This window comes from Aotus nancymaae, unplaced genomic scaffold (assembly GCF_030222135.1).
Source record: "Aotus nancymaae isolate 86718 unplaced genomic scaffold, 86718_ANA_hifiasm-v0.15.2.pri h1tg000008l, whole genome shotgun sequence".
Taxonomy (NCBI): domain Eukaryota; kingdom Metazoa; phylum Chordata; class Mammalia; order Primates; family Aotidae; genus Aotus; species Aotus nancymaae.
This window is the reverse complement of record NW_026988419.1, coordinates 32,711,162-32,730,633: the sequence shown is the minus strand read 5'-3', so window position 1 is coordinate 32,730,633 and position 19,472 is coordinate 32,711,162. Positions and strand designations below refer to the sequence as shown.

The following is a 19,472-nucleotide window of genomic DNA, read 5'->3' as shown; positions in this document are numbered from 1 at the left end:
GTGGAGTTGGTCACTCCCTTTTCCACATTGTAACGGCATCTTGTGTAATACACTCGTGATGGCATTGTGCCATGTCCCTCACTGGACAGTGCATGTCACAAGCACCATGACTTGCTGTCTTTGGACCTCCATTACAGCACATCAGGCACATAAGGAAAGGCAGAGACCTTCCTAAGAGTTCTCACCAAAAGCATGTCTCAAAGGCAATTAAATCTGTTGCTTATACATTGTTCTTCCTAGGCAAGAAATTCTTAAAATTTCTGAAGTCATGAAACCCCAATGTTCTTAGTGTTATTGTATAGCCCTTTTTACCTGGTGATGTGGTTCGGATGTTTGTCCACTCCTAGATCTCATGTTGAATGTGTTTCCCAATGTTGGAGGTAAGGCCTGGTGGGAGGTGATTGGATCATGGGGGCAGATCCCTCATGAGTGGTTTAGCACCATCTCCTTGGTGATAAATAAGTTCTCACTCTGAGTTCACGTGAGATCTGGTTGTTTAAGTCTGTGTGTGGCACCTCCTGCCTCGCTCTCACTTGCTCCCACTCTCGCCATGTGATGTCCCTGTTCCTACTTCACTTTCTGCCCTGAATATAAATTTCCTAAAGTACTCACCCAGAAGCAAATGCTGGTGCCACACTGGTACAGCCTGCAGAACCACGAGCTAATTAAACCTCTTTTCTTTATAAATTACCCAGCCTCAGGTATTTGTTTATAGAAACACAAGAATGGCCTATGAACATGCTTAGGTTCTAAAAGTTCTTCATGGAATTTAGGCATTGAAAAAACGTGAGTTGAATTCAAAGAACAGGTATAGAGAACTAACAGAGAATTTCACTTTAGCACTTAATATAACTAGTCACCTACTGTAAAAAATCTCTGTGCTGGGCAAGCCTTATTGTATAATATTTTCTGTTGCTACAGCCTTCTGTACTGGTTAAGTTCTGGAAAATGAAACTATTTTTTTAAAGAAAACTAATTTTATCCCAGAAAGATCTGGGAAATCCTCCAAGACTCCCTTTTAAGAGTAGGGCCTGAAATCCATCATTAGAAAAAAGTTCCACTTTTTCTTATCAGATAAATTGACATTAAGTTTACTTAATGGTAGTTCATGCCCTTCTTCTGGAAGACTAATAATCATCAATTATATTATACTTAGCTTACTTTGAAAGCAAGGTAGCCTTACTTTCTCACAAAGTTTTTGTGAAGAATTATAAAATGTATGTGAAAATCTTTTGTATACAGTAACATCCTCTATAAATTTAAGGTCTACCGTAACCACTCTATTACTACTAATAGTAGTACATACCAAGTAATAGCAGTAGTACTACTAATAATGGCAATAAGGCAGTTACTAAGTCCTATTTAGTTTAGCTGCTTTTTCATCTTGGATAAAAACTTTCCATTGTCTGGGCACGGTGGTTCACACCTGTGATCCCCAGCACTTTGGGAGGCCGAGGCGGGTGGATCACTCGAGGTTAGGAGTTTGAAACCAGCCTGGCCAACATGGTGAAACCCCGTCTCTACTAAAAATACAAAAAAATAGCCGGGCGTGGTGGCACACGCCTGTAATCCCAGCTACTTGGGAGGCTGAGGCAGGAGAATCGTTTGAACCAGGGAGGCAGAGGTTGCAGTGCGCTGAGATCACACCACTGCACTCCAGCCTGGGCAACAGAGCAAGACTCTATCTCAAAAAAACAAACAAACAAACAAAAAAAAAAACCTTTCCATCACACAGAGGCTCCCAAAAAATGAAATGTAGATTTAAAAAGAGACATCAAAGAAGGATGGCCATCTAAATATGCCAGGGAAACAGTTATGCATTGGAGATAATTTTTCAACACTGAGATGTTTGGATCTGGCATCCTCAGTAACATTTCTTAATCTTCAGTTCCGCAGTAATATTCTATGAGATATGAACTATTAATAATAAGCAATAAAGTTTTTTTCTAAACAATCCTATAGCTAACATACCACATGCCATCATACTGTTCCTTTGTTGGTCTTTATTTTGTTTTAATGAATGCCTTGAATGCTATGTAACTTAGAATGCACATATTAAAATCACTCCAAATACTACTAATGGCAACTCACCTCAAACTATATTCAGAATAAGCACTTTACAGGAGCAAAGAGTTTTCACTTTAACCTGTCATTATTCTGATGTTAAGAGCAGAAAGAGAGAAACAGAAAATGTGTGTATGCCAAATTTCTTGAATCCGTAAACCTCCCAATTATTTTGCCTTATTCAAAAATCAAGGCAAGGTGTGGTGGCTCACACCTATAATCCCAACATTTTGGGAGGCAAAGGTGGGAGGATTGCTTAAACCCATGAGTTTGAGGTCAGTCTGGGCAACATAACCAGATCTTGTTTCTATTAAAAAAAAAAAATTAAAATCTAAATAATAGAGCGTGTTTGCTAAAAGAGGGTACTTATTTATCAAATATTACTAAAATGTTAATGTAATTAAGCAGTGCTTATTTTTATTTTTATCTTATGTCAAATAATATTGATAATAATAACTATTAAAATCATTCTATGCAGCAAGTAAAAGAAATGGTATATGTGAGATATGTAGCAAGTGAATGATACTTAACACATTTTTTTATCTAAAATGAAATTATTTAACAGCTCATTGTACCTCAAAGCTTTTTCATTGTAAAAATGTTGTGGCGCCTATGAAAATACTTCTAGCCACACATACATACATAAATATATGCATACATATATACGTGTGCGTATCTAGAAGTATTTCATATACATATGCTACAGTATTTAAGCCAGGTTCATAGAATGTTGTATAAGCTTCTAGAAGACTCAAAGCATAGGAATAAATACTTTCCCCAGGTCATTTTTCAAGGTTAACAATGTGCTTTTCAAAACAGGCCCTTGACATTCTTCTAATTGTTAGAAATAAAAACCTATTGTTACTTACTTTTGAAAAAGAAACACCCATTTCCATGAATGAAGTTAAAAGCAGTATCACATTCACATGTTGCACTTAGCACCTTTCTTTTTAAGTAGTTCAAAATTTTAAAATCCAAAAGTACTGAGGGGGATTCACAGCAATGGCAGAGTGAAGAAGTCAGCATATCCTTTTCCCAAAACAACCATAAAATTGGGCAAGGCTAGGCATGATGATTCACAACTACAGTCTCTGCACTTTGGGAGGCTGAGGTGGGAGGCTACCTAGTAAGGTGAGGAGTTTGAGACCAGCCTGGGCAACAAAGCAAGACCCATCACCATCAAAAAACAAACAAACAAACAAAACTAGTAGGCACAATGGCTCATGCCTGTAGTCCCAATTACAAAGAAGGAACGTGTTCACATCTGTGACTAAGAAAGGCTTAAGAGAAAAAAGCAGTAGTTGAAACAACGCTTGAGACAGTAAGTGGGATTTTGACAGTGGAAAATGAAGGAAGGACATCTCAAGAAAGGTCAAGATGAGGTGTGTCCTGTCTGACAAAAGCATAGAATTCAATTGTTTGGAAACTTTTTCTGCCATAATACAATTTACAAACATTTCCCATGCCAGCCTACAGTGCCTAGTCCTGTGGGACCACCCAAAAGCAGAGAAAAGCTAAGTAGCTTGACGTGGCGGCTCTTGTCTGTAATTACAACACTTTGGGAAGCCAAAGCAGGAGGATCATTTAAGGCCAGGAGTTCAGGGAAACCTTTAATCCACTTTAATAATCTACTTACTTTAATATCATTTTTAGTTAAAAATTGTTTGCTACATACCCCACAATGAATGGTAATAACAGATTAAGAACCACAAATGTAGGCCAGGCACAGTGGTTCATGCCTGTAATTCCAGCACTTTGGGAAGACAAGGTGGGTGGATCACAAGGTCAGGAGTTCAAGAGCAGCCTGGCCAACATGGTAAAACCCCATCTCTACTAAAAATATAAAAAAAAAAATTAGCCAGGCAGAGAATTGCTTGAACCCGAGAGGCGGAGGTTGCAGTGAGCCGAAATCGCACCACTGCACTCCAGCCTGGGTAACAGAGCAAGACTCCCATAATATGTATTTGTTAATTTGAATTTGAAGAAAAGCTTGATTAGTAATTACTTAGGGAACATTATTAAAATCATATAGAAATAAATTTTAAAAAAAGAGAACCACAAACGTGATGGGAAGTAAAGGTGAAAAACATTGGTCAGAACCATCCCTGAGTACAAACAGAGGCATTTAAACAGTAAAGAGAAATGATACAGGCTGCAGTTGAGAAGACTGCTCTGGAAGTGTTGAGAAAGGGGATAGTACAGTTAGGAAGTTATTGCAAAAGTCCCATTTAGTTAGGGGTAATAGATGCCTAAATCAAGATGGTACTGGGGAAAGATGATAGAATTTAAAATATGGCAAAAATAGAAGATAAGCTTTGTGAGGCCATAGGCATGACATGTCACTATCTCTACTGGTCTCTAGCTTAACACATATTTGTTGAATGAATAAATAAGATCTTGGTGGTGAGGTGGTATATTATAATGATGAAGCCAGACTGCTTGGGTTCTTGCACTTACTAGCTCTATGATCTTAGACAAGTTACTTGATCTCGATGCCTCAGTTTTTCCATCTGTTAAATGGGGCTAATAATAGAGTCTACATTATAGGGTAGTTTTGAGGATCAAATGGGGTCACTATACAAAGTGCTTAGAAAAGTGCCTGATACATATAGGTGTGTATTAGTTATTTTTATTTGTGAAACGTTGTACCTTTAACAGAACTTCAGATGTGAAAAGTATAGTTCTGGGGGAAGAGCAATCGACAGCACTGACAGTGTTAAATTGACCGGGCAGTGAAGATACCGGATAGTGTGGAGTAGGGGCTTGGGAGAAAGGACCGGGTGAGAGACAGAGATCTGAGTCCGGCCACTTCCTTCTGCTCCCCACAGCCTTCCCAGTCACAATAGCTTCCTGCAGTTCCTCCAACAGATCCGTTTCTTTCCTGCCTCCTTCCCACTGCTGTTGCCTCAACTTGGAAGGGCATAGAGCCTGGATTTAACAAATATTTGCTTAATGATTCAGTAGATGATCTTGGAACTCTTTTAAGCGGAGTAAACGTTAAATCCTTGAGAATGTATGAGACTGCCACAAAAGAAAGTATGCAGAAAGAAAAGGTGTCAGTACAGAAGAGTCAGCAAATAACTGTGCAAGGGCACATTCAGAGCGTAACCAGGATAATTGCAGACACGATTCAAGGAGGCAGGTAAACAGGGTGGAGAATGAAAGAATCACTGGGTTTGGCAATAATTTCAGGAAAAGAACGTTGAGGAAGTAATTTTCCATGAGGTTGCGCAGGGGTGGGGTGATAGAGGTCAGATAATTAAGCAAAAGAAGTCAACTAATACAAACTATTTTATCAAAAGGTTTAGGGAAGAGAAGCCATTCTCCTTCTACCAGAGAATAGGGAAACAACCAGAGAGAAGCAAACTGTGGCACAGTGAATCAAAACATGGGGCTACATCCTAAAGGCGCTGTGCATCTCTATCAGCAGAGTTTTGACAGGTCCCCAGTGCTTTTCACACGCACTATCTTATCTGATCGTACCCCAGCTCCCTGATGATACACCCTCTAACTGAGGGGTTCCCAAGGTGTGGTCCGTAGACCAGCTGCAGCATCACAGAGAACTTGTTGGAAAGGAACATTCATGGGCTCCACACCAGGCCTACAGAATCAGAAACTGCGGGTGGGGCCCAGCAATCTGTTCTAACAAGTCCTCTAAGGGATTTGATGCTCTCCAAGTCCCCACTGCCATCACACTCGGAAGACGACCGCTGCAGAGCGCGGGGGCCGCGGTTGGAGGACAGAATTATCCCCTCTGAACCCTCGGCTTGTGTCCTCCTCGCTCCTAAGGGAGGCAATGAACAACGAGACAGCCCCTCAGAGCAAAGTCGTCCCGCTAGGGACTCAGCCGGAGCGAGCTCCGCCCACCCCGGCCGGGGCGGAGGCGAGGTGTGGTTTCTTTCCCCAAGCCACGCCTCCGGACCCGCCCCCAGCCTCCGCCCCCGCCCTCCGGTTTCTACTTCCGGCGCTGGAGGAGGGGGCCGGCAGGGAGGGACTCCAGGCGGACGCGTCCAACTTTGAGACCGGCGGGGGGCGGCTCTGCTCTTCCAACCCCTCCGTGTGTTAACAGGGCGGAAGACGCAGCGGCGGAAGAAAAATAAGCTAGTCTAGGACAGGTATCCAGGCGACGTGGAACCCAGTAAGGGAAGAAAGAAGCCTTGAAACTTCTCTCTCCTCCCCTATTTCGGTCCTTCACCTTAACCCGCGCGGATTGGAAAAGGCGGAGGCGCTCGGCCAAGAGGTAGGCGAGCCGCCGGGGTGGGGCCGGGGGAAGAAATCTCGCGATAGGAGAGCTGTCCGGGCGGGGGTGGCACCTCTCCCTCCTCCTCCTCCTGGCGTTAGTTCCGGTCGTAGAGGAGACACCGCCGCAGTTGCCGCTACACCTGGGATTTCTGGCTCTTTCCTCTTCGCCTAAAATTCGGTGAGGCGGGGCGCCCGGCTCACTCCGAGCCGACGTTGCTGGTTATCGGCACTGGGCAGAGGGCGAGGGAGGCAACGAGCTGGATGGGCCCGAGCGGAGGACGCCTCTCGAGGCCCAGTCGGATCCTGGGCCTGAAAGGCTGCCGCTTCGGCAGGGAGGCCGAGGGGCGGCAGTGGCTCGGGTCGGGAAGTGGGGTCAGGATGCGCGCCGCGGCGCCGGCGGCGAAGGCAGTGGCCGAGGCGGCCCCCTCCGGGCCCTTCCTGGCCTGGGTAACAAAGCCACCGCGGCCTCTGTTGGGTGGTATACGCGTGGAGGCTTCCGCCGCGCGGGGCGGAGGGGCCACCATCACCACTGCGGCCGCTGCTTTCGCCGGAGGGCCGGCGGATATACGGGGCGGCTGGGGCCCCGGCGCGAAGCGCCTCAGCGGCTGTGGTCCGTTCGTTGCGGCGGCTGCCACCGCAGGCGACAGGGTTAGTAGAGAAGGAGCCGCGACACCCTACGGCGCCCCGCTGTGGCCAAGGGGTTCCTGGGCGGGAGGCTAGGAAGGGTGTGGAGTGGGAGACACGTGCCCAGGGAGGAGGCTGGTACTGTGGGATATGGGCGAAGGAGGCTAGACTGGCTGCTCTCTGTTAGTTTTGCAGGCTTGAATGGTGCAAGGCGGCAGCAGCTGCTGTCACAGGCATGACCTAGGGTAGGATGGTGCTGCTCATAACCAGGCCTGTCAGAAGAAGAGGTTCACCTTTTGACAGTGTTTTAGGATTGGCATACATGTTTTGGAAGCTTCTTGACTATGGTGGTAATCTGCGTTCTGCGCTGCTTAGTGGTCGTGGAAGATGTAAGTGAATGTAAAGAGGAATGTGGAGGAAACTGAGCAATTAGGTTTATGATGGGTGATCAGTGTAGCACTGTAATGTCGCTTAAAAGTGTAGTTCACAGCACTAATTTAAAGAGTTTCTTGTATAGAGAAATGCAGATTTTGACGTTCCGTTTTAAAATGAAGGTAATTCTTTGTGCCTGCACCGGGTATAATTGGAAGCTGAGAGTGCGTGTTCCTTTCGATTCATGTGTGACTAGACTAAGGTTTGATGCTTTGTTTTAAAAATGAGTATTATGGCACTGATATTAAGGCTTTATTTCTTCTTTCCTAGGGTGTCTTTTATGAATAATCAAAAGCAGCAAAAGCCAACGCTATCAGGCCAGCGTTTTAAAACAAGAAAAAGAGGTAAACATTTATGTTTTAATGTCTCTCTCCAAACCTCCAGAATGTCTTGTTTCTTGCCTCCTGTTATAGGCACTTGCATAGTACTAAAGCCTCAATAGAAGATAGCAGAAAGTAACTTAAATTTCTCGTTGACTGCCATTTCAGGTACACCTTTAATATTTCTACTGCTTTCTTAAGCCTTAATTTTTAGTATGAATATATCTCTAAGCCGGTTAGTGAATCTTTTTAGTGTGAAGGTAAAGTACTTTTTTAAAACAAAAATAAGGGCTCTGTTTTCACTAGCAAGCAGTCTCATTTCAGCAAACTTAAATGAGCAAAAATGTTAATTTTAAAAGGAAAGCTCCTAATGTAGTCACCCAGATTTTGTGAAAATTTGTGAGAAAACTCCGGACTTCACCCATGGACGTTAATTATGGAACAGGATTCACATTGTAATGTCTTTTGAAATACAGACTTAGTAGGGAAAATATTAGAATTATATTACTACTTTTTTGCATTAGTGTGTACTTAGGTGAATATTGAATTCTGTAGCAAAGTGCTGTGCTAATGATATAAAGCTAAATAAGATGTGGTCTCACATATTTTTTTTTTTTTTTTTTTTTTTTTTGAGACGGAGTTTCGCTCTTGATACCCAGGCTGGAGCGCAATGGCGCGATCTCGGCTCACCGCAATCTCCGCCTCCTGGGTTCAGGCAATTCTCCTGCCTCAGCCTCCTGAGTAGCTGGGATTACAGGCACGCGCCACCATGCCCAGCTAATTTTTTGTATTAGTAGAGACGGGGTTTCACCATGTTGACCAGGATGGTCTCGATCTCTTGACCTCGTGATCCACCCGCCTCGGCCTCCCAAAGTGCTGGGATTACAGGCTTGAGCCACCGCGCCCGGCCGGTCTCACATATTTTTAACGTTTTTGCTCAAATGCACTTTAACCTTATTTTACAGGAGGTTTTGAGGAAATGAACTGGGTCAGCTGTTGGTTAGAAGTCGTGTTTTTCTTTTTCTACCTTAAGTGGCAGATGTTTTGAGATATAGTAGAATTTTATAATCACTAATCATAGGCTGTCTGTCCCCTTGTAGTGATGGTGGGGAGACCAAAGTGTGATTTGATTCTAATCTTTGCAGATTCATTTAGATTTAGCTGGTAAATTTTCTTAAGGAGCTGGAGTTGTAAACTAGAGCAATTTGTCAGTAAAAGGGGAAAGTCTATATCTCTTGAATATGTGGTTTACTGATGTTATCCTGATATAAATAATAGCAAGTAGCTTTATCATTATTATTAGCATCAGGGAGAGATATCACTTCCCCAGTTCCGTATAAAGATCAATCGTGGCCTGGCTGTTGATGATTAGGGTTCTGGGTAGGGCATACAACAATCCCTGTTTGTCTGGGACTGAGGGAGTTTCCAGACACAAGACTTTGAGTGCTAAAACCGGAAAAGCGCTGGGCAAACAGAGGTATTTGTTACCCTAGTACTGTGTGAAAATTAAGATACCATCTACTCTAGATTGGGAAAGCAAAACCCTATTATGGAGTTTGTGAAAGCAACTCAGTACAGGTTGGCGATGTGCACAAGCCTGTGGCCTGGGTGCTTTTTATATTATTAATGTCATTTAATGTTTGCAACAACTTTATGGGATAAGTACTATTCTTTTTTTTTTTCCCCCCCCGAGATCTGTTGCCCAGGCTGGAGTGCAGTGGTGCGATCTCGGCTCACTGCAACCTCTGCCTCCCTGGTTCAAGTAATTCTCCTGCCTCAGCCTCCTGAGTAGCTGGGATTACAGGTGTGAGCCACCACCACCAGCTAACTTTTGTATTTTTAGTAGAGACAGAGTTTCACCATGTTGATCAGGCTGGTCTCGAACTCCTGACCTCATTATCTGCCCACTTCGGCCTTCCAAAGTGCTGGGATTACAGGCGTGAGCCACCACACCCGGCCTTGGATAGGTACTATTCTTACCCACATTTTATAGTATGGGAATTCTGGCATGGAGAATGAGGCTGTTTGCTCAAATTCAGATGGTTAAATGGAGATCAGGATTTGAATTAGACAGTTTAACTCCAGACCCCATGCTCTGAATTACTATACAATATAGTCTCCGTAATTTCTCTCTCAGTTTTTTTCCTTAGGGGGAAAAGTCTGCCTCATAAGGTTTACAGGATTAATACAGTTTCTGTCATATTGGGTGCTCATTAAATATTCTTTCTAAAGCTCGCCTTCATAAATGCCAAATTAATGGTTCAAATTTTTTTTTTCTTTTGAGTATTATGGACATTTAAAGAAAAGGATCAAGAGCTCCAGTGTGTGGGCAAAACTCAAAGGAATAAAATTTACCTGTTAGAGGATGGCCTAAATTTTGGAAAAGCCAAGAGGCGAAGGGTGTTCCCAGTAGAAATTGCCTCATAGCTGTAGGAGCACAAGACACTAGCACATTTAGCTCACTTGTGAAATTGTTTGAAAGTTGCACAATTCTTGTGAGTGGGCCATCCATCCTATCTTGTACTTTCAGAGGGGAAACATTCAAAGGATGTGAATTTAATCTTAACTTATTTAGCAGTTACAGCTTCATAAGGTGATAGTTTTGTGGCATTTTGGTAAATCTTTTAAAACTATTGTTTTGGGTCTCTTGTCCCTCCAGATGAAAAAGAGAGGTTTGATCCTACTCAGTTTCAAGACTGTATTATTCAAGGCTTAACTGAAACCGGTACTGATTTGGAAGCAGTAGCTAAGTTTCTTGATGCTTCTGGAGCAAAACTTGATTACCGTCGATATGCAGAAACACTCTTTGACATTCTGGTGGCTGGTGGAATGCTGGGTAAGTGTCTGGGGTTTGTGGGCTTAATAATTTAGAGAAATATGATGTATGGAGACTATGGAGACTCTGGAATATGAACTATTTGGCAAACTTGTTAAAATGGGATGATTTATTTGGTTGTGTTGTATTTTGGTTTTATCCAACTTTAGCCCCCGGTGGTACACTGGCAGATGACATGATGCGCACAGATGTCTGTGTGTTTGCAGCCCAAGAAGACCTAGAGACCATGCAAGCATTTGCTCAGGTAAATGAAACTTTACATAACTGTTTTCAGTTAGCTTCTATCCATATGATATGTTTGAAGAATATTCTACTTTTAAGAGTTGCAGGTAGAAAGTTGAAGAAATTTGATTTTAAATTTTAGAAATACTGTTCTTGGTGCAGCAGGATAAATTAGAAACTTAAAGTGTATTAAGGCAAACAAAATAGGGAAAAGTTAAATTAACTCTCCTTTTCCTACTTGTCCTGGAAATTGCTCAATTTTTTAAAAAAATGTGAAGCTGAAAATGAAAGTTTTGTATTGTGATTTCCCTAGTTTATCTGTGTATATTTATTTTTAAAGATTTGAGTTGTGGGCTTATTAGCTTGTTAATTAAGATCTCTTCTGTGTAAGAGTGAAGACAAAAAAGAATGAAAGAAAGAAAAAAAAGATCTCATAGGAAAGTTTCATATGTAGTTATGTTTGTATTACCGTAAGCAAAGAAAGTACATCTAACCTGGACATTTTTATGTATCACTAGGAAATGTAGAATTGTATTTATAATGTGTTCTGTTCATGTCCTACAAATGGGTAAATGGCTTATATTTGAGCAATAATTAGTCCTTGCTTCATACACAGCAATAAAGATCTGTTGGGAGGTGGTTGCCAATAGTATTGGTGAAATTTAAAAATTGACAAACTCTTCTCAAGCTGGTTTAAACAGCTCATAAACTTATATCCAGTGAAAGGTTTACTACTTTGCTGTTCTAGAAATATATGAAGTTACTGAATTCATTTAATGTTTTTGATAGGTTTTTAACAAGTTAATCAGGCGCTACAAATACCTGGAGAAAGGTTTTGAAGATGAAGTAAAAAAGGTATGAGGAATAATGTACTTTGTGGAAAAGAAAAAATTAGGATTAGAAAGAGGAATGTTAAATCCTAATTCTGTCACGGATTTGGGGTGATTTTGTTTGGTTGGTTGGTTTTTTTTTTTTTTTTTTTTTGAGACGGAGTTTCGCTCTTGATACCCAGGCTGGAGCGCAATGGTGCGATCTCGGCTGAGCGCAATGGCGCGATCTCGGCTCACCGCAATCTCCGCCTCCTGGGTTCAGGCAATTCTCCTGCCTCAGCCTCCTGAGTAGCTGGGATTACAGGCACGCACCACCGTGCCCAGCTAATTTTTTTTTTTTTGTATTAGTAGAGACGGGGTTTCACCATGTTGACCAGGATGGTCTCGATCTCTTGACCTCGTGATCCACCCGCCTCGGCCTCCCAAAGTGCTGGGATTACAGGCTTGAGCCACCGCGCCCGGCCTGTTTGGTTGGTTTTTTGAGATGGAGCCTCGGTCTGTGTCCCAGGCTGGAGTGCAGTGGCTCAGTCTCAACTCGCTGCAGCCTTCGCCTCCTGGATTCAAGAGATTCTTGTGCCTCAGCCTACTGAGTAGTTGGGATTACAGGCATGTGCCACCATGCCTGACTGAATTTTGTATTTTTAGTAGATACAGGGTTTGACCACGTTGGCCAGGCTGTTCTTGAACTCCTGGCCTCAAGTGATCTGCCCTTGGCCTCCCAAAGTGTTGGGATTACAGGTGTGAGCCAACACGCCTGGCCCAATATTGCCTATAGATAGATGGAAAACCTGATATTTTTATCAAGCACCAGGCACTGTTCTAATAATATTAATTCACTTAATATTTATAAAAACCCTGTGAGGCAAGTTTTATTATCCACATTTTACATGTGAGGTGCAGAGGTTGAGTAACTTGCCCAAGATCATTCAGCTAATAAGTATTATAACTGAGATGTAAACTTGGATGGTTAGATTTCAGAACCCACGTATTGAATCAGTAACCAGTATAACATGCTTTACTGCTCTGTTAATGTAGTGCAATTGCTGTTTTAACCCTCAACTGTTTTACTTTTTACAGCTGCTGCTGTTCTTAAAGGGTTTTTCAGAGTCGGAGAGGAACAAGCTGGCTATGTTGACTGGTGTTCTTCTGGCTAATGGAACACTTAATGCATCCATTCTTAATAGCCTTTATAATGAGAATTTGGTTAAAGAAGGTAATCGACCTTAAAGGATGGTCTTTAGTTGACTCAGTGGGGTGGATAAGAGCATGGTTTACTGTTCATAGATGTGACTTGTGTGGTAGTCTTCGTTTACTAACCAGCTTTAAATTTAGTAAGTTCATTCTAACTCACTAGACATTTAATGAGTACCTTCGGCATCCAGGTTTAATGGCTTTCTTTAGGCATGCAACAAATCCCCAGGTTTAGACAAAATGTTATATGCAATAAAAATAAAATGAGAAATGCTGTGGGAACCCCAAAAGAGATTAATACCAATTGGGAGACTTGAGACGATCTTTAATGAAGAAAATGATATTGGGGAAAATGTCAAGCTAGAAAGGAAAATCAGTTCCCTATTTGGCTTCAATTGTCAGATTGTTCTGTACAGTAATTTTTTTGAAGCTAACTTTTTTTTAAAAACTGCTTAGAATACTGAGTATCTAAGTTGCCTTACTGTAATTCTCACAACAGCTTTGTCAAGTGTAGAGACTGTTGCCCTCAATTTACATTTTAGAAAACACTTCTAAGTAATTTGGCCAAGAATATACAACTTGCAAGTGGTAGACTACGGAAGTTGGAGAAGTGATAAACCGTGGCCCAGGAAAGTTCAGGGTTAAGTTTGTGGGGAAAGTCGGTAATTCCATGTGATTGAACTATGAAGGGAAGGATATAGGGGATACAGCGATTGAAACCAGGAAGGTACTTTTGTTAAGTAAGCTATTTTCTTTTGCAGGGGTTTCAGCAGCTTTTGCTGTAAAGCTCTTTAAATCATGGATAAATGAAAAAGATATCAATGCAGTAGCTGCAAGTCTTCGGAAAGTCAGCATGGATAACAGACTGATGGTTTGTAACTTTTTTCTTTCTTCCCATTCTTACCAAAAGATGTAAATGAGAGAAATTTCTCCATTTTTAAGACTGAAATGAAAGTGTTTTTCTTAATCTGATTTAAAGAAACTTTAACTAGATTAAATTCTCCTTTTAGGAACTTTTTCCTGCCAATAAGCAAAGCGTTGAACACTTCACAAAGTATTTTACTGAGGCAGGCTTGAAAGAGCTTTCAGAATATGTTCGGAATCAGCAAACCATCGGAGCTCGTAAGGAGCTCCAGAAAGAACTTCAAGAACAGATGTCCCGTGGTGATCCATTTAAGGATGTAAGTTTTTTGTTTAAACCGTCTTTTTACGGCTAAGCTTCTGGCATATTTTCGCTAATCTGAGAAACTTATTTCACCAGGATGAGATTGAGTTAATAGTAACAGTGTTTTACTTGAACTTTGCCTCGGTCTTGCATATGCTTTTTCTGTGCCTGACCGGGGCCCAGAAATGTAAGAGACTGGAGCTCAATGCACCTTTCAGTTGTAAAGGTCTCTTTTCATATGTGGTACAGATGTGGTTGTTGCCAGGTGCATGGGAGTCATTACGTTTTTGTTAAAGGTCTAAACTTGATGTGTGAAGTATGTGCATATCAAAACTGACTTCTGTTACTAAATTTGGATTCTTTTGCAGATAATTTTATATGTCAAGGAGGAGATGAAAAAAAACAACATCCCAGAACCAGTTGTCATCGGAATAGTCTGGTCAAGTGTAATGAGCACTGTGGAATGGAACAAAAAAGAGGAGCTTGTAGCAGAGCAAGCCATCAAGCATTTGAAGGTATTAGAACTATGCCTTGACAAAACAAACTATTTTACTTTTATGTGGGGATAAGTGAACTGTGACCAACTATACTTTTCTAAGAGGAATTACCACATCCTGTGGTTCCTGGGGATGGCTCACCAGTAAATAGACAAATAGTAACATTAACTATTGATGATAATGCTCTGCATTGGGCCATAGTTCACAGGTTAAAAACAAGAACATGGCCAAGCACAATGGCCCACGCCTGTAAACCCAGCACTTCGGGAGGCCAAGGCGGGAGGATTGTTTGAGCTCAGTTTGATACCAGCCTGGGCAACACAGTGAGACCTCATCTCTACTAAAAATCACAAGAATTAGCGAGTCATGCTGAGGCAGAGGATCACTTGAGCCCTGGAGATCGAGACTGCAGTGAGCTTATGATGGCTGATGGTTTTGTCAGACAGAGCCTTGGTGAAAGGATGAGATCCTGTCTCAAAAAAAAAAAACAAAAACAATGGAAAGGAACTGAAGCTTGTAATTAAATGTTTGTTTTTGAAGGGGTTATTGGAATATAGGAGTGATCTCTTTTCCCCCTCTAAAATACTAATATTGTTTGACATTTACCTGGACTACATGGTACAGTATTATTTAATTTACTTAGCTGCTTAGAAGATTTTTCTGCTTTGCTATTTTTTTAATTTCTTTTTTTTTTTTTTTTTTGAGACAGTCTACTCTGTCAGCCAGGGTGGAATACAGTGATGTGATCTCAGCTCACTGCAGCCTCCATCTCCTGGGTTCAAGCACAATTCTCCTGCCTCCTTGGCCTCCCAGGTAGCTGGGACTATAGGTGCACACTGCCATGCCTGGCTAATTTTTGTGTTTTTAGTAGAGATGGGGTTTTAGCATGTTGGCCAGGGTGGTCTCGGACTCCTGACATCATGTGATCTGCCCGCTCTGACTTCCCAAAGTGCTGGGCTTACGACGTGAGCCACTGCTCCCAGCCTATTTTTTAAATTTATTTCTGGTAAATCAGTTATAGTTCACAGTGATTATAAAAGATGAGTTAAGTTCTATACTGTAGGAGTTTTGTAGTGGATGCTAACTGTAATGAATGACTAAATTTTTTCTCCATTCCCTTTAAAAGCAATACAGCCCTCTACTTGCTGCCTTTACTACTCAAGGTCAGTCTGAGCTGACTCTGTTACTGAAGATTCAGGAGTATTGCTATGACAACATTCATTTCATGAAAGCCTTCCAGAAAATAGTGGTGCTTTTTTATAAAGGTAATGTACATTTTAAATTTTGTAAATATGTTTAGTAAAAATTCTTCAACACAAAATGATCCAAATAAGTAGCTATCTGGACATCAGCTTCCTGAAATATTTTACTTCTAGTTATGAGTCACTTCTGATTCCATTGGGTGCTTTTTAGTGCATTGGTATTTTTAAAAAACATCTCTAAACCATATTTACAAGTTAAAGTATGAAATCTAAAGCCATCATTATGCATCCTCAAACTTTGCCTCCTATACTCTAACAAGGTATATACATTCCCAAAGTCCAGCTAGGCATGGTGGCTCACACTTGTCATTCCAGCACTTTGGGAGGAGACTGAGGCAGGAGGATTGCTTGAGCCCAAGATTTCAAAACCAGCCTGGGCTACATAAGGAGACTTCTCCTTTACAAAAAAATTAAAAATTAGCTAGGGAACAGTGGCACAGGCCTGTGGTCCCAGCAACTCAGAAGGCTGAGTTGGGACTTAAGCCCAGGTGGTCAAGACTTCAGTAACCCATGATTGTGCCACTGCACTCCAGCAGTCTGGGCAACAAGTGAGACCTTGTCTCAAAAAAAAAAAAAAAAACACCCAGGTCCCTTTTCCAGACACACTGCAATCTTAGCTATGTAGTCGTAGCTTTGGAGTCTTAATTAAGCCTGTGTGAATCCTGCTTCTTTTCATCTTACTCCCTCACCCAGTGTTGACTTTGTTGTCCTTCAACACCATTTCAGAGTGCTTCTATAGAAACCCTAATTTCAGTTACTGTTCCCTTTCTCTTGATCCCAATCGTAGAAACCTGGTATAAAGTGATTAGTAAAGACAAGACCCTCTGTTGGGAGAAAATCCATTGCGGTTAATTTGCTGTGGTTGGTCGTCACACTTTGAAATTCTGCACTCATCAGACCAGTCTTGATCCTCCGGAGTATAGCTGGTGTGCACATGCATTATTCCAGTTTTCATGATTAACTTTTGAGCAGTTTGTTTGCTAAGAAGGCATTTGCGCATTAGGTGGTGGTTCTAACTCTGTCCAAGTAGAGTGTATTAAACTCCCCTAATGTGATGAATTTTCTTTCCAGCTGAAGTCCTGAGCGAAGAGCCCATTTTGAAGTGGTATAAAGATGCACATGTTGCGAAGGGGAAGAGTGTTTTCCTCGAGCAAATGAAAAAGTTTGTGGAGTGGCTCAAAAATGCTGAAGAAGGTAAGAATTTTCTTTTGTGTGGTTTGTTTGGTAAAGCTTGAAAACTAATTTTAATGTGGCCATAATAAATGTTCACACATGCTTCCTTCTTTCTGATGCCACTTTGTACCTAGGGTAGAGATATTTATTATCTTACAAGGCAGCAGGTAGAGAAAGCTAGAGTTTAATTATTATAGTATATTTATGGCTCAGCCATATAGTAAATGTTCTTGATGAAGTGGAAATTTTTGAGACTATTTAATGTTTATAAATTTGTGGATTTCTTTTTTTTAACTTTTTATTTTAATTTAAAAAATATAGAGACAGGGTCTCACTATGTTGCTGAAGCTAGTCTTGAACTTCTGGGCTCAAGCAACCCTCCTGCCTCAGCCTCTCAAAGTGCAGGGATTGCAGGCATGACTGCACCTAGCCAAATGTTGGGATTTCCAAGTGAATACTTTTGACTATCCCCCTCATCTAAGTAGGTTATTAATAAAATTCCTCATGATAAACAGCTTCAAAGTTATATGGAGGCCAGGTATGGTGGCTCACGCCTGTAATCCCAGCACCTTGAGAGGCTGAGGCAGGTGGGTCACTTGAGGCCAAGAGTTTGAGACCGGCCTGGCCAACATGGGAAACCCTGTCTACTAAAAATACAAAAAGTAGCTAGGCTTGGTGGTGGGCACCTGTAGTCCCAGCTACTTAGGAAGCTGAGGTGGGAAGATCACTTGAACTCAGGAGGCAGAGGTTGCAGTGAGCCGAGGTGGTGCCACTGCACTCCAGCCTGTGTGACAGAGGGAGACTCTGTCTCAAAAACAAAAACAAAAACAAAAAGCTTCAAAGTAATAAATGGGAACTTTCGCCTTCTGATATATAATGCTTAACTGCATGTTTCCCCTTTTCTAGAATCTGAGTCTGAAGCTGAAGAAGGTGACTGAATTTTGAAACTACACCCTCAGTAAAGCAAACAGGAGTTGTAGATAAAATGTCATGTCTCATGTGTCCTGGTTCTTACATCTTCCTACCTCCCTGTATCAAGCATGATATAAGGGCTTTCATGGCAAATTTTATTTTAACTGTTTCTATGGTTGCTGGAAATGTTGGGTTTAGTTTCTAAAACCATGTTTTAAGTAGCTACAGGAGCTATAGATTTGAATCTAATGTTGCATTAGTCTTTTCAGTTATCTTCTACCTCCTGTATTTTCTACTGTAATGTAATTTAAGGCCTTCCACAATGAACAGTTCACTTTATTCCTGGGTTTTCTATAAACAGTTTTCAAAATATGATTTGGTTAAAAAAATAATTTGTTATAAAAATTCTGTTTGCGAATTAAACTGTAAAAGTATCCAGAGTCTCAAAAGGCGATGATTTGTGTGATAATATGGCATGCCCGGAGCCCTACTCATCAGTTAAAAATCCATATGTAATAATTGAATTCATTTAACATGAATCTTGAATATGAGGACCATTGCTTGCATGGTTTTTGTTTTGTTTTGTTTTGTTTTGTTTGTTTGTTTGCATTTTTAACTCCGGATGTCCTAAAGCTCAATTGTTTGCTCTCTGGTTTTCATCCTTAGAGAAGCCATGGAGAACAGACTTGAAAAGTTTAGGAAATCATAATGTGGCAGAGGTGGTGGGAAGAAGAAAGTTGAGCTTTTTCCCCTTGAGAAACTTCTGCATTTATTTGTATTTTTCCAGGCAAAACAAATGGGTATTCTTTTCATACAGCCATTTTCAAATAAACCTTAGAAAAGTCTTATTTAAGGTATTTTATGCACAGAATACACTTAGATTGATAGGAAAGAAGTCGTAAAGGAGTTTGAGTAAAGAAAATGACTGATGTACTTACTTAACCCAGTAAAAATTGTTTAAAATGTTAAAAGGTCAGCATGTTCTAATTGGGAATCTAGATACAGCTTAGATTGCCTATTGGCTTAGAGTATTTTCTATAACAAATGAAGTGCAATGACAATTATATATTGCTACTTGGTCATACTGGACTGGCTTCATTCTCTTAATATTCAGTAATGACTCAAGCCTCTGGCTATTAACATACCCTAGTTGCCAATTTTTTAATTGCCATGAGCCAAATATTTCTTGTATACAATTGATCATTTATTTTAATGGCTGCCTTTTTATTTTCATCTTTTCTTGCTGCTACCCATCTATGTATGTAGTCATTGGCGGCGGGGGGTGGGGGGGTGGGATGTAGCTACCTTTTTTATGGAAAGATTTTGTGTTAAAAGTGAACATTTTGAAAGTTTTTAACTGGTGAAAGAAATTAGTCTGGAATAATACCACCAGAGACTGAGTGGAAATCTCCCCTTTTGAAGGTGCCATTCTTATGAGCCAAAAGTTTGTTGTTTAAAAGTTCATTTTGAGGGAATAATGTGTAATATAATTTGAAATAAAGGTATAGTAACCTTAAAAAGAACATTGTAACTGAATATTGTGAATGGGGTGAATTTGTTAAATGAATAACTTTGATAAAGTTTTCATGCACAGGCAAAATGTATTCACTAGATTTCTACATAGTGATCTGCTTTTACTTTGTAATTTGTAGTTCTCAAAAGACTTTTTTTTAAAAAAATAAAAGTCCATACTTAACACTTA

The 19,472-nt window shown here is 41.0% G+C and overlaps 1 protein-coding gene and 1 long non-coding RNA gene across 4 annotated transcripts in view; one reads left to right on the top strand and one right to left on the bottom strand.

The window, feature by feature from the left end:
- The window catches only part of LOC110568250 (uncharacterized), a 27,020-nt gene extending 20,372 nt beyond the window's left edge, over positions 1 to 6,648 (bottom strand). The window contains exon 1 of the long non-coding RNA XR_002478550.2: positions 6,260 to 6,648. This is a non-coding gene — a long non-coding RNA (uncharacterized LOC110568250). The remainder of the gene's footprint in view (positions 1 to 6,259) is intronic.
- On the top strand, positions 6,133 to 19,472 carry BZW1 (basic leucine zipper and W2 domains 1). Of its 3 annotated transcripts, none has more exons than XM_021670705.2 (12): positions 6,133 to 6,304; positions 7,633 to 7,706; positions 10,342 to 10,518; positions 10,668 to 10,762; positions 11,530 to 11,595; positions 12,648 to 12,783; positions 13,523 to 13,632; positions 13,772 to 13,942; positions 14,295 to 14,441; positions 15,550 to 15,688; positions 16,757 to 16,879; positions 17,765 to 19,472. In XM_021670705.2, exons 2-12 carry the CDS (start codon positions 7,643 to 7,645, stop codon positions 17,794 to 17,796), a joined length of 1,260 nt encoding a protein of 419 aa, XP_021526380.1. In that variant the 5' UTR covers positions 6,133 to 6,304; positions 7,633 to 7,642; the 3' UTR covers positions 17,797 to 19,472. The 3 variants fall into 3 exon arrangements, with proteins under 3 accessions (XP_021526380.1, XP_021526379.1, XP_064229274.1); XM_021670704.2 differs by lacking the exon at positions 6,133 to 6,304 and adding an exon at positions 6,381 to 6,484; XM_064373204.1 differs by lacking the exons at positions 6,133 to 6,304; positions 7,633 to 7,706; positions 10,668 to 10,762 and having other exon boundaries at positions 10,348 to 10,524.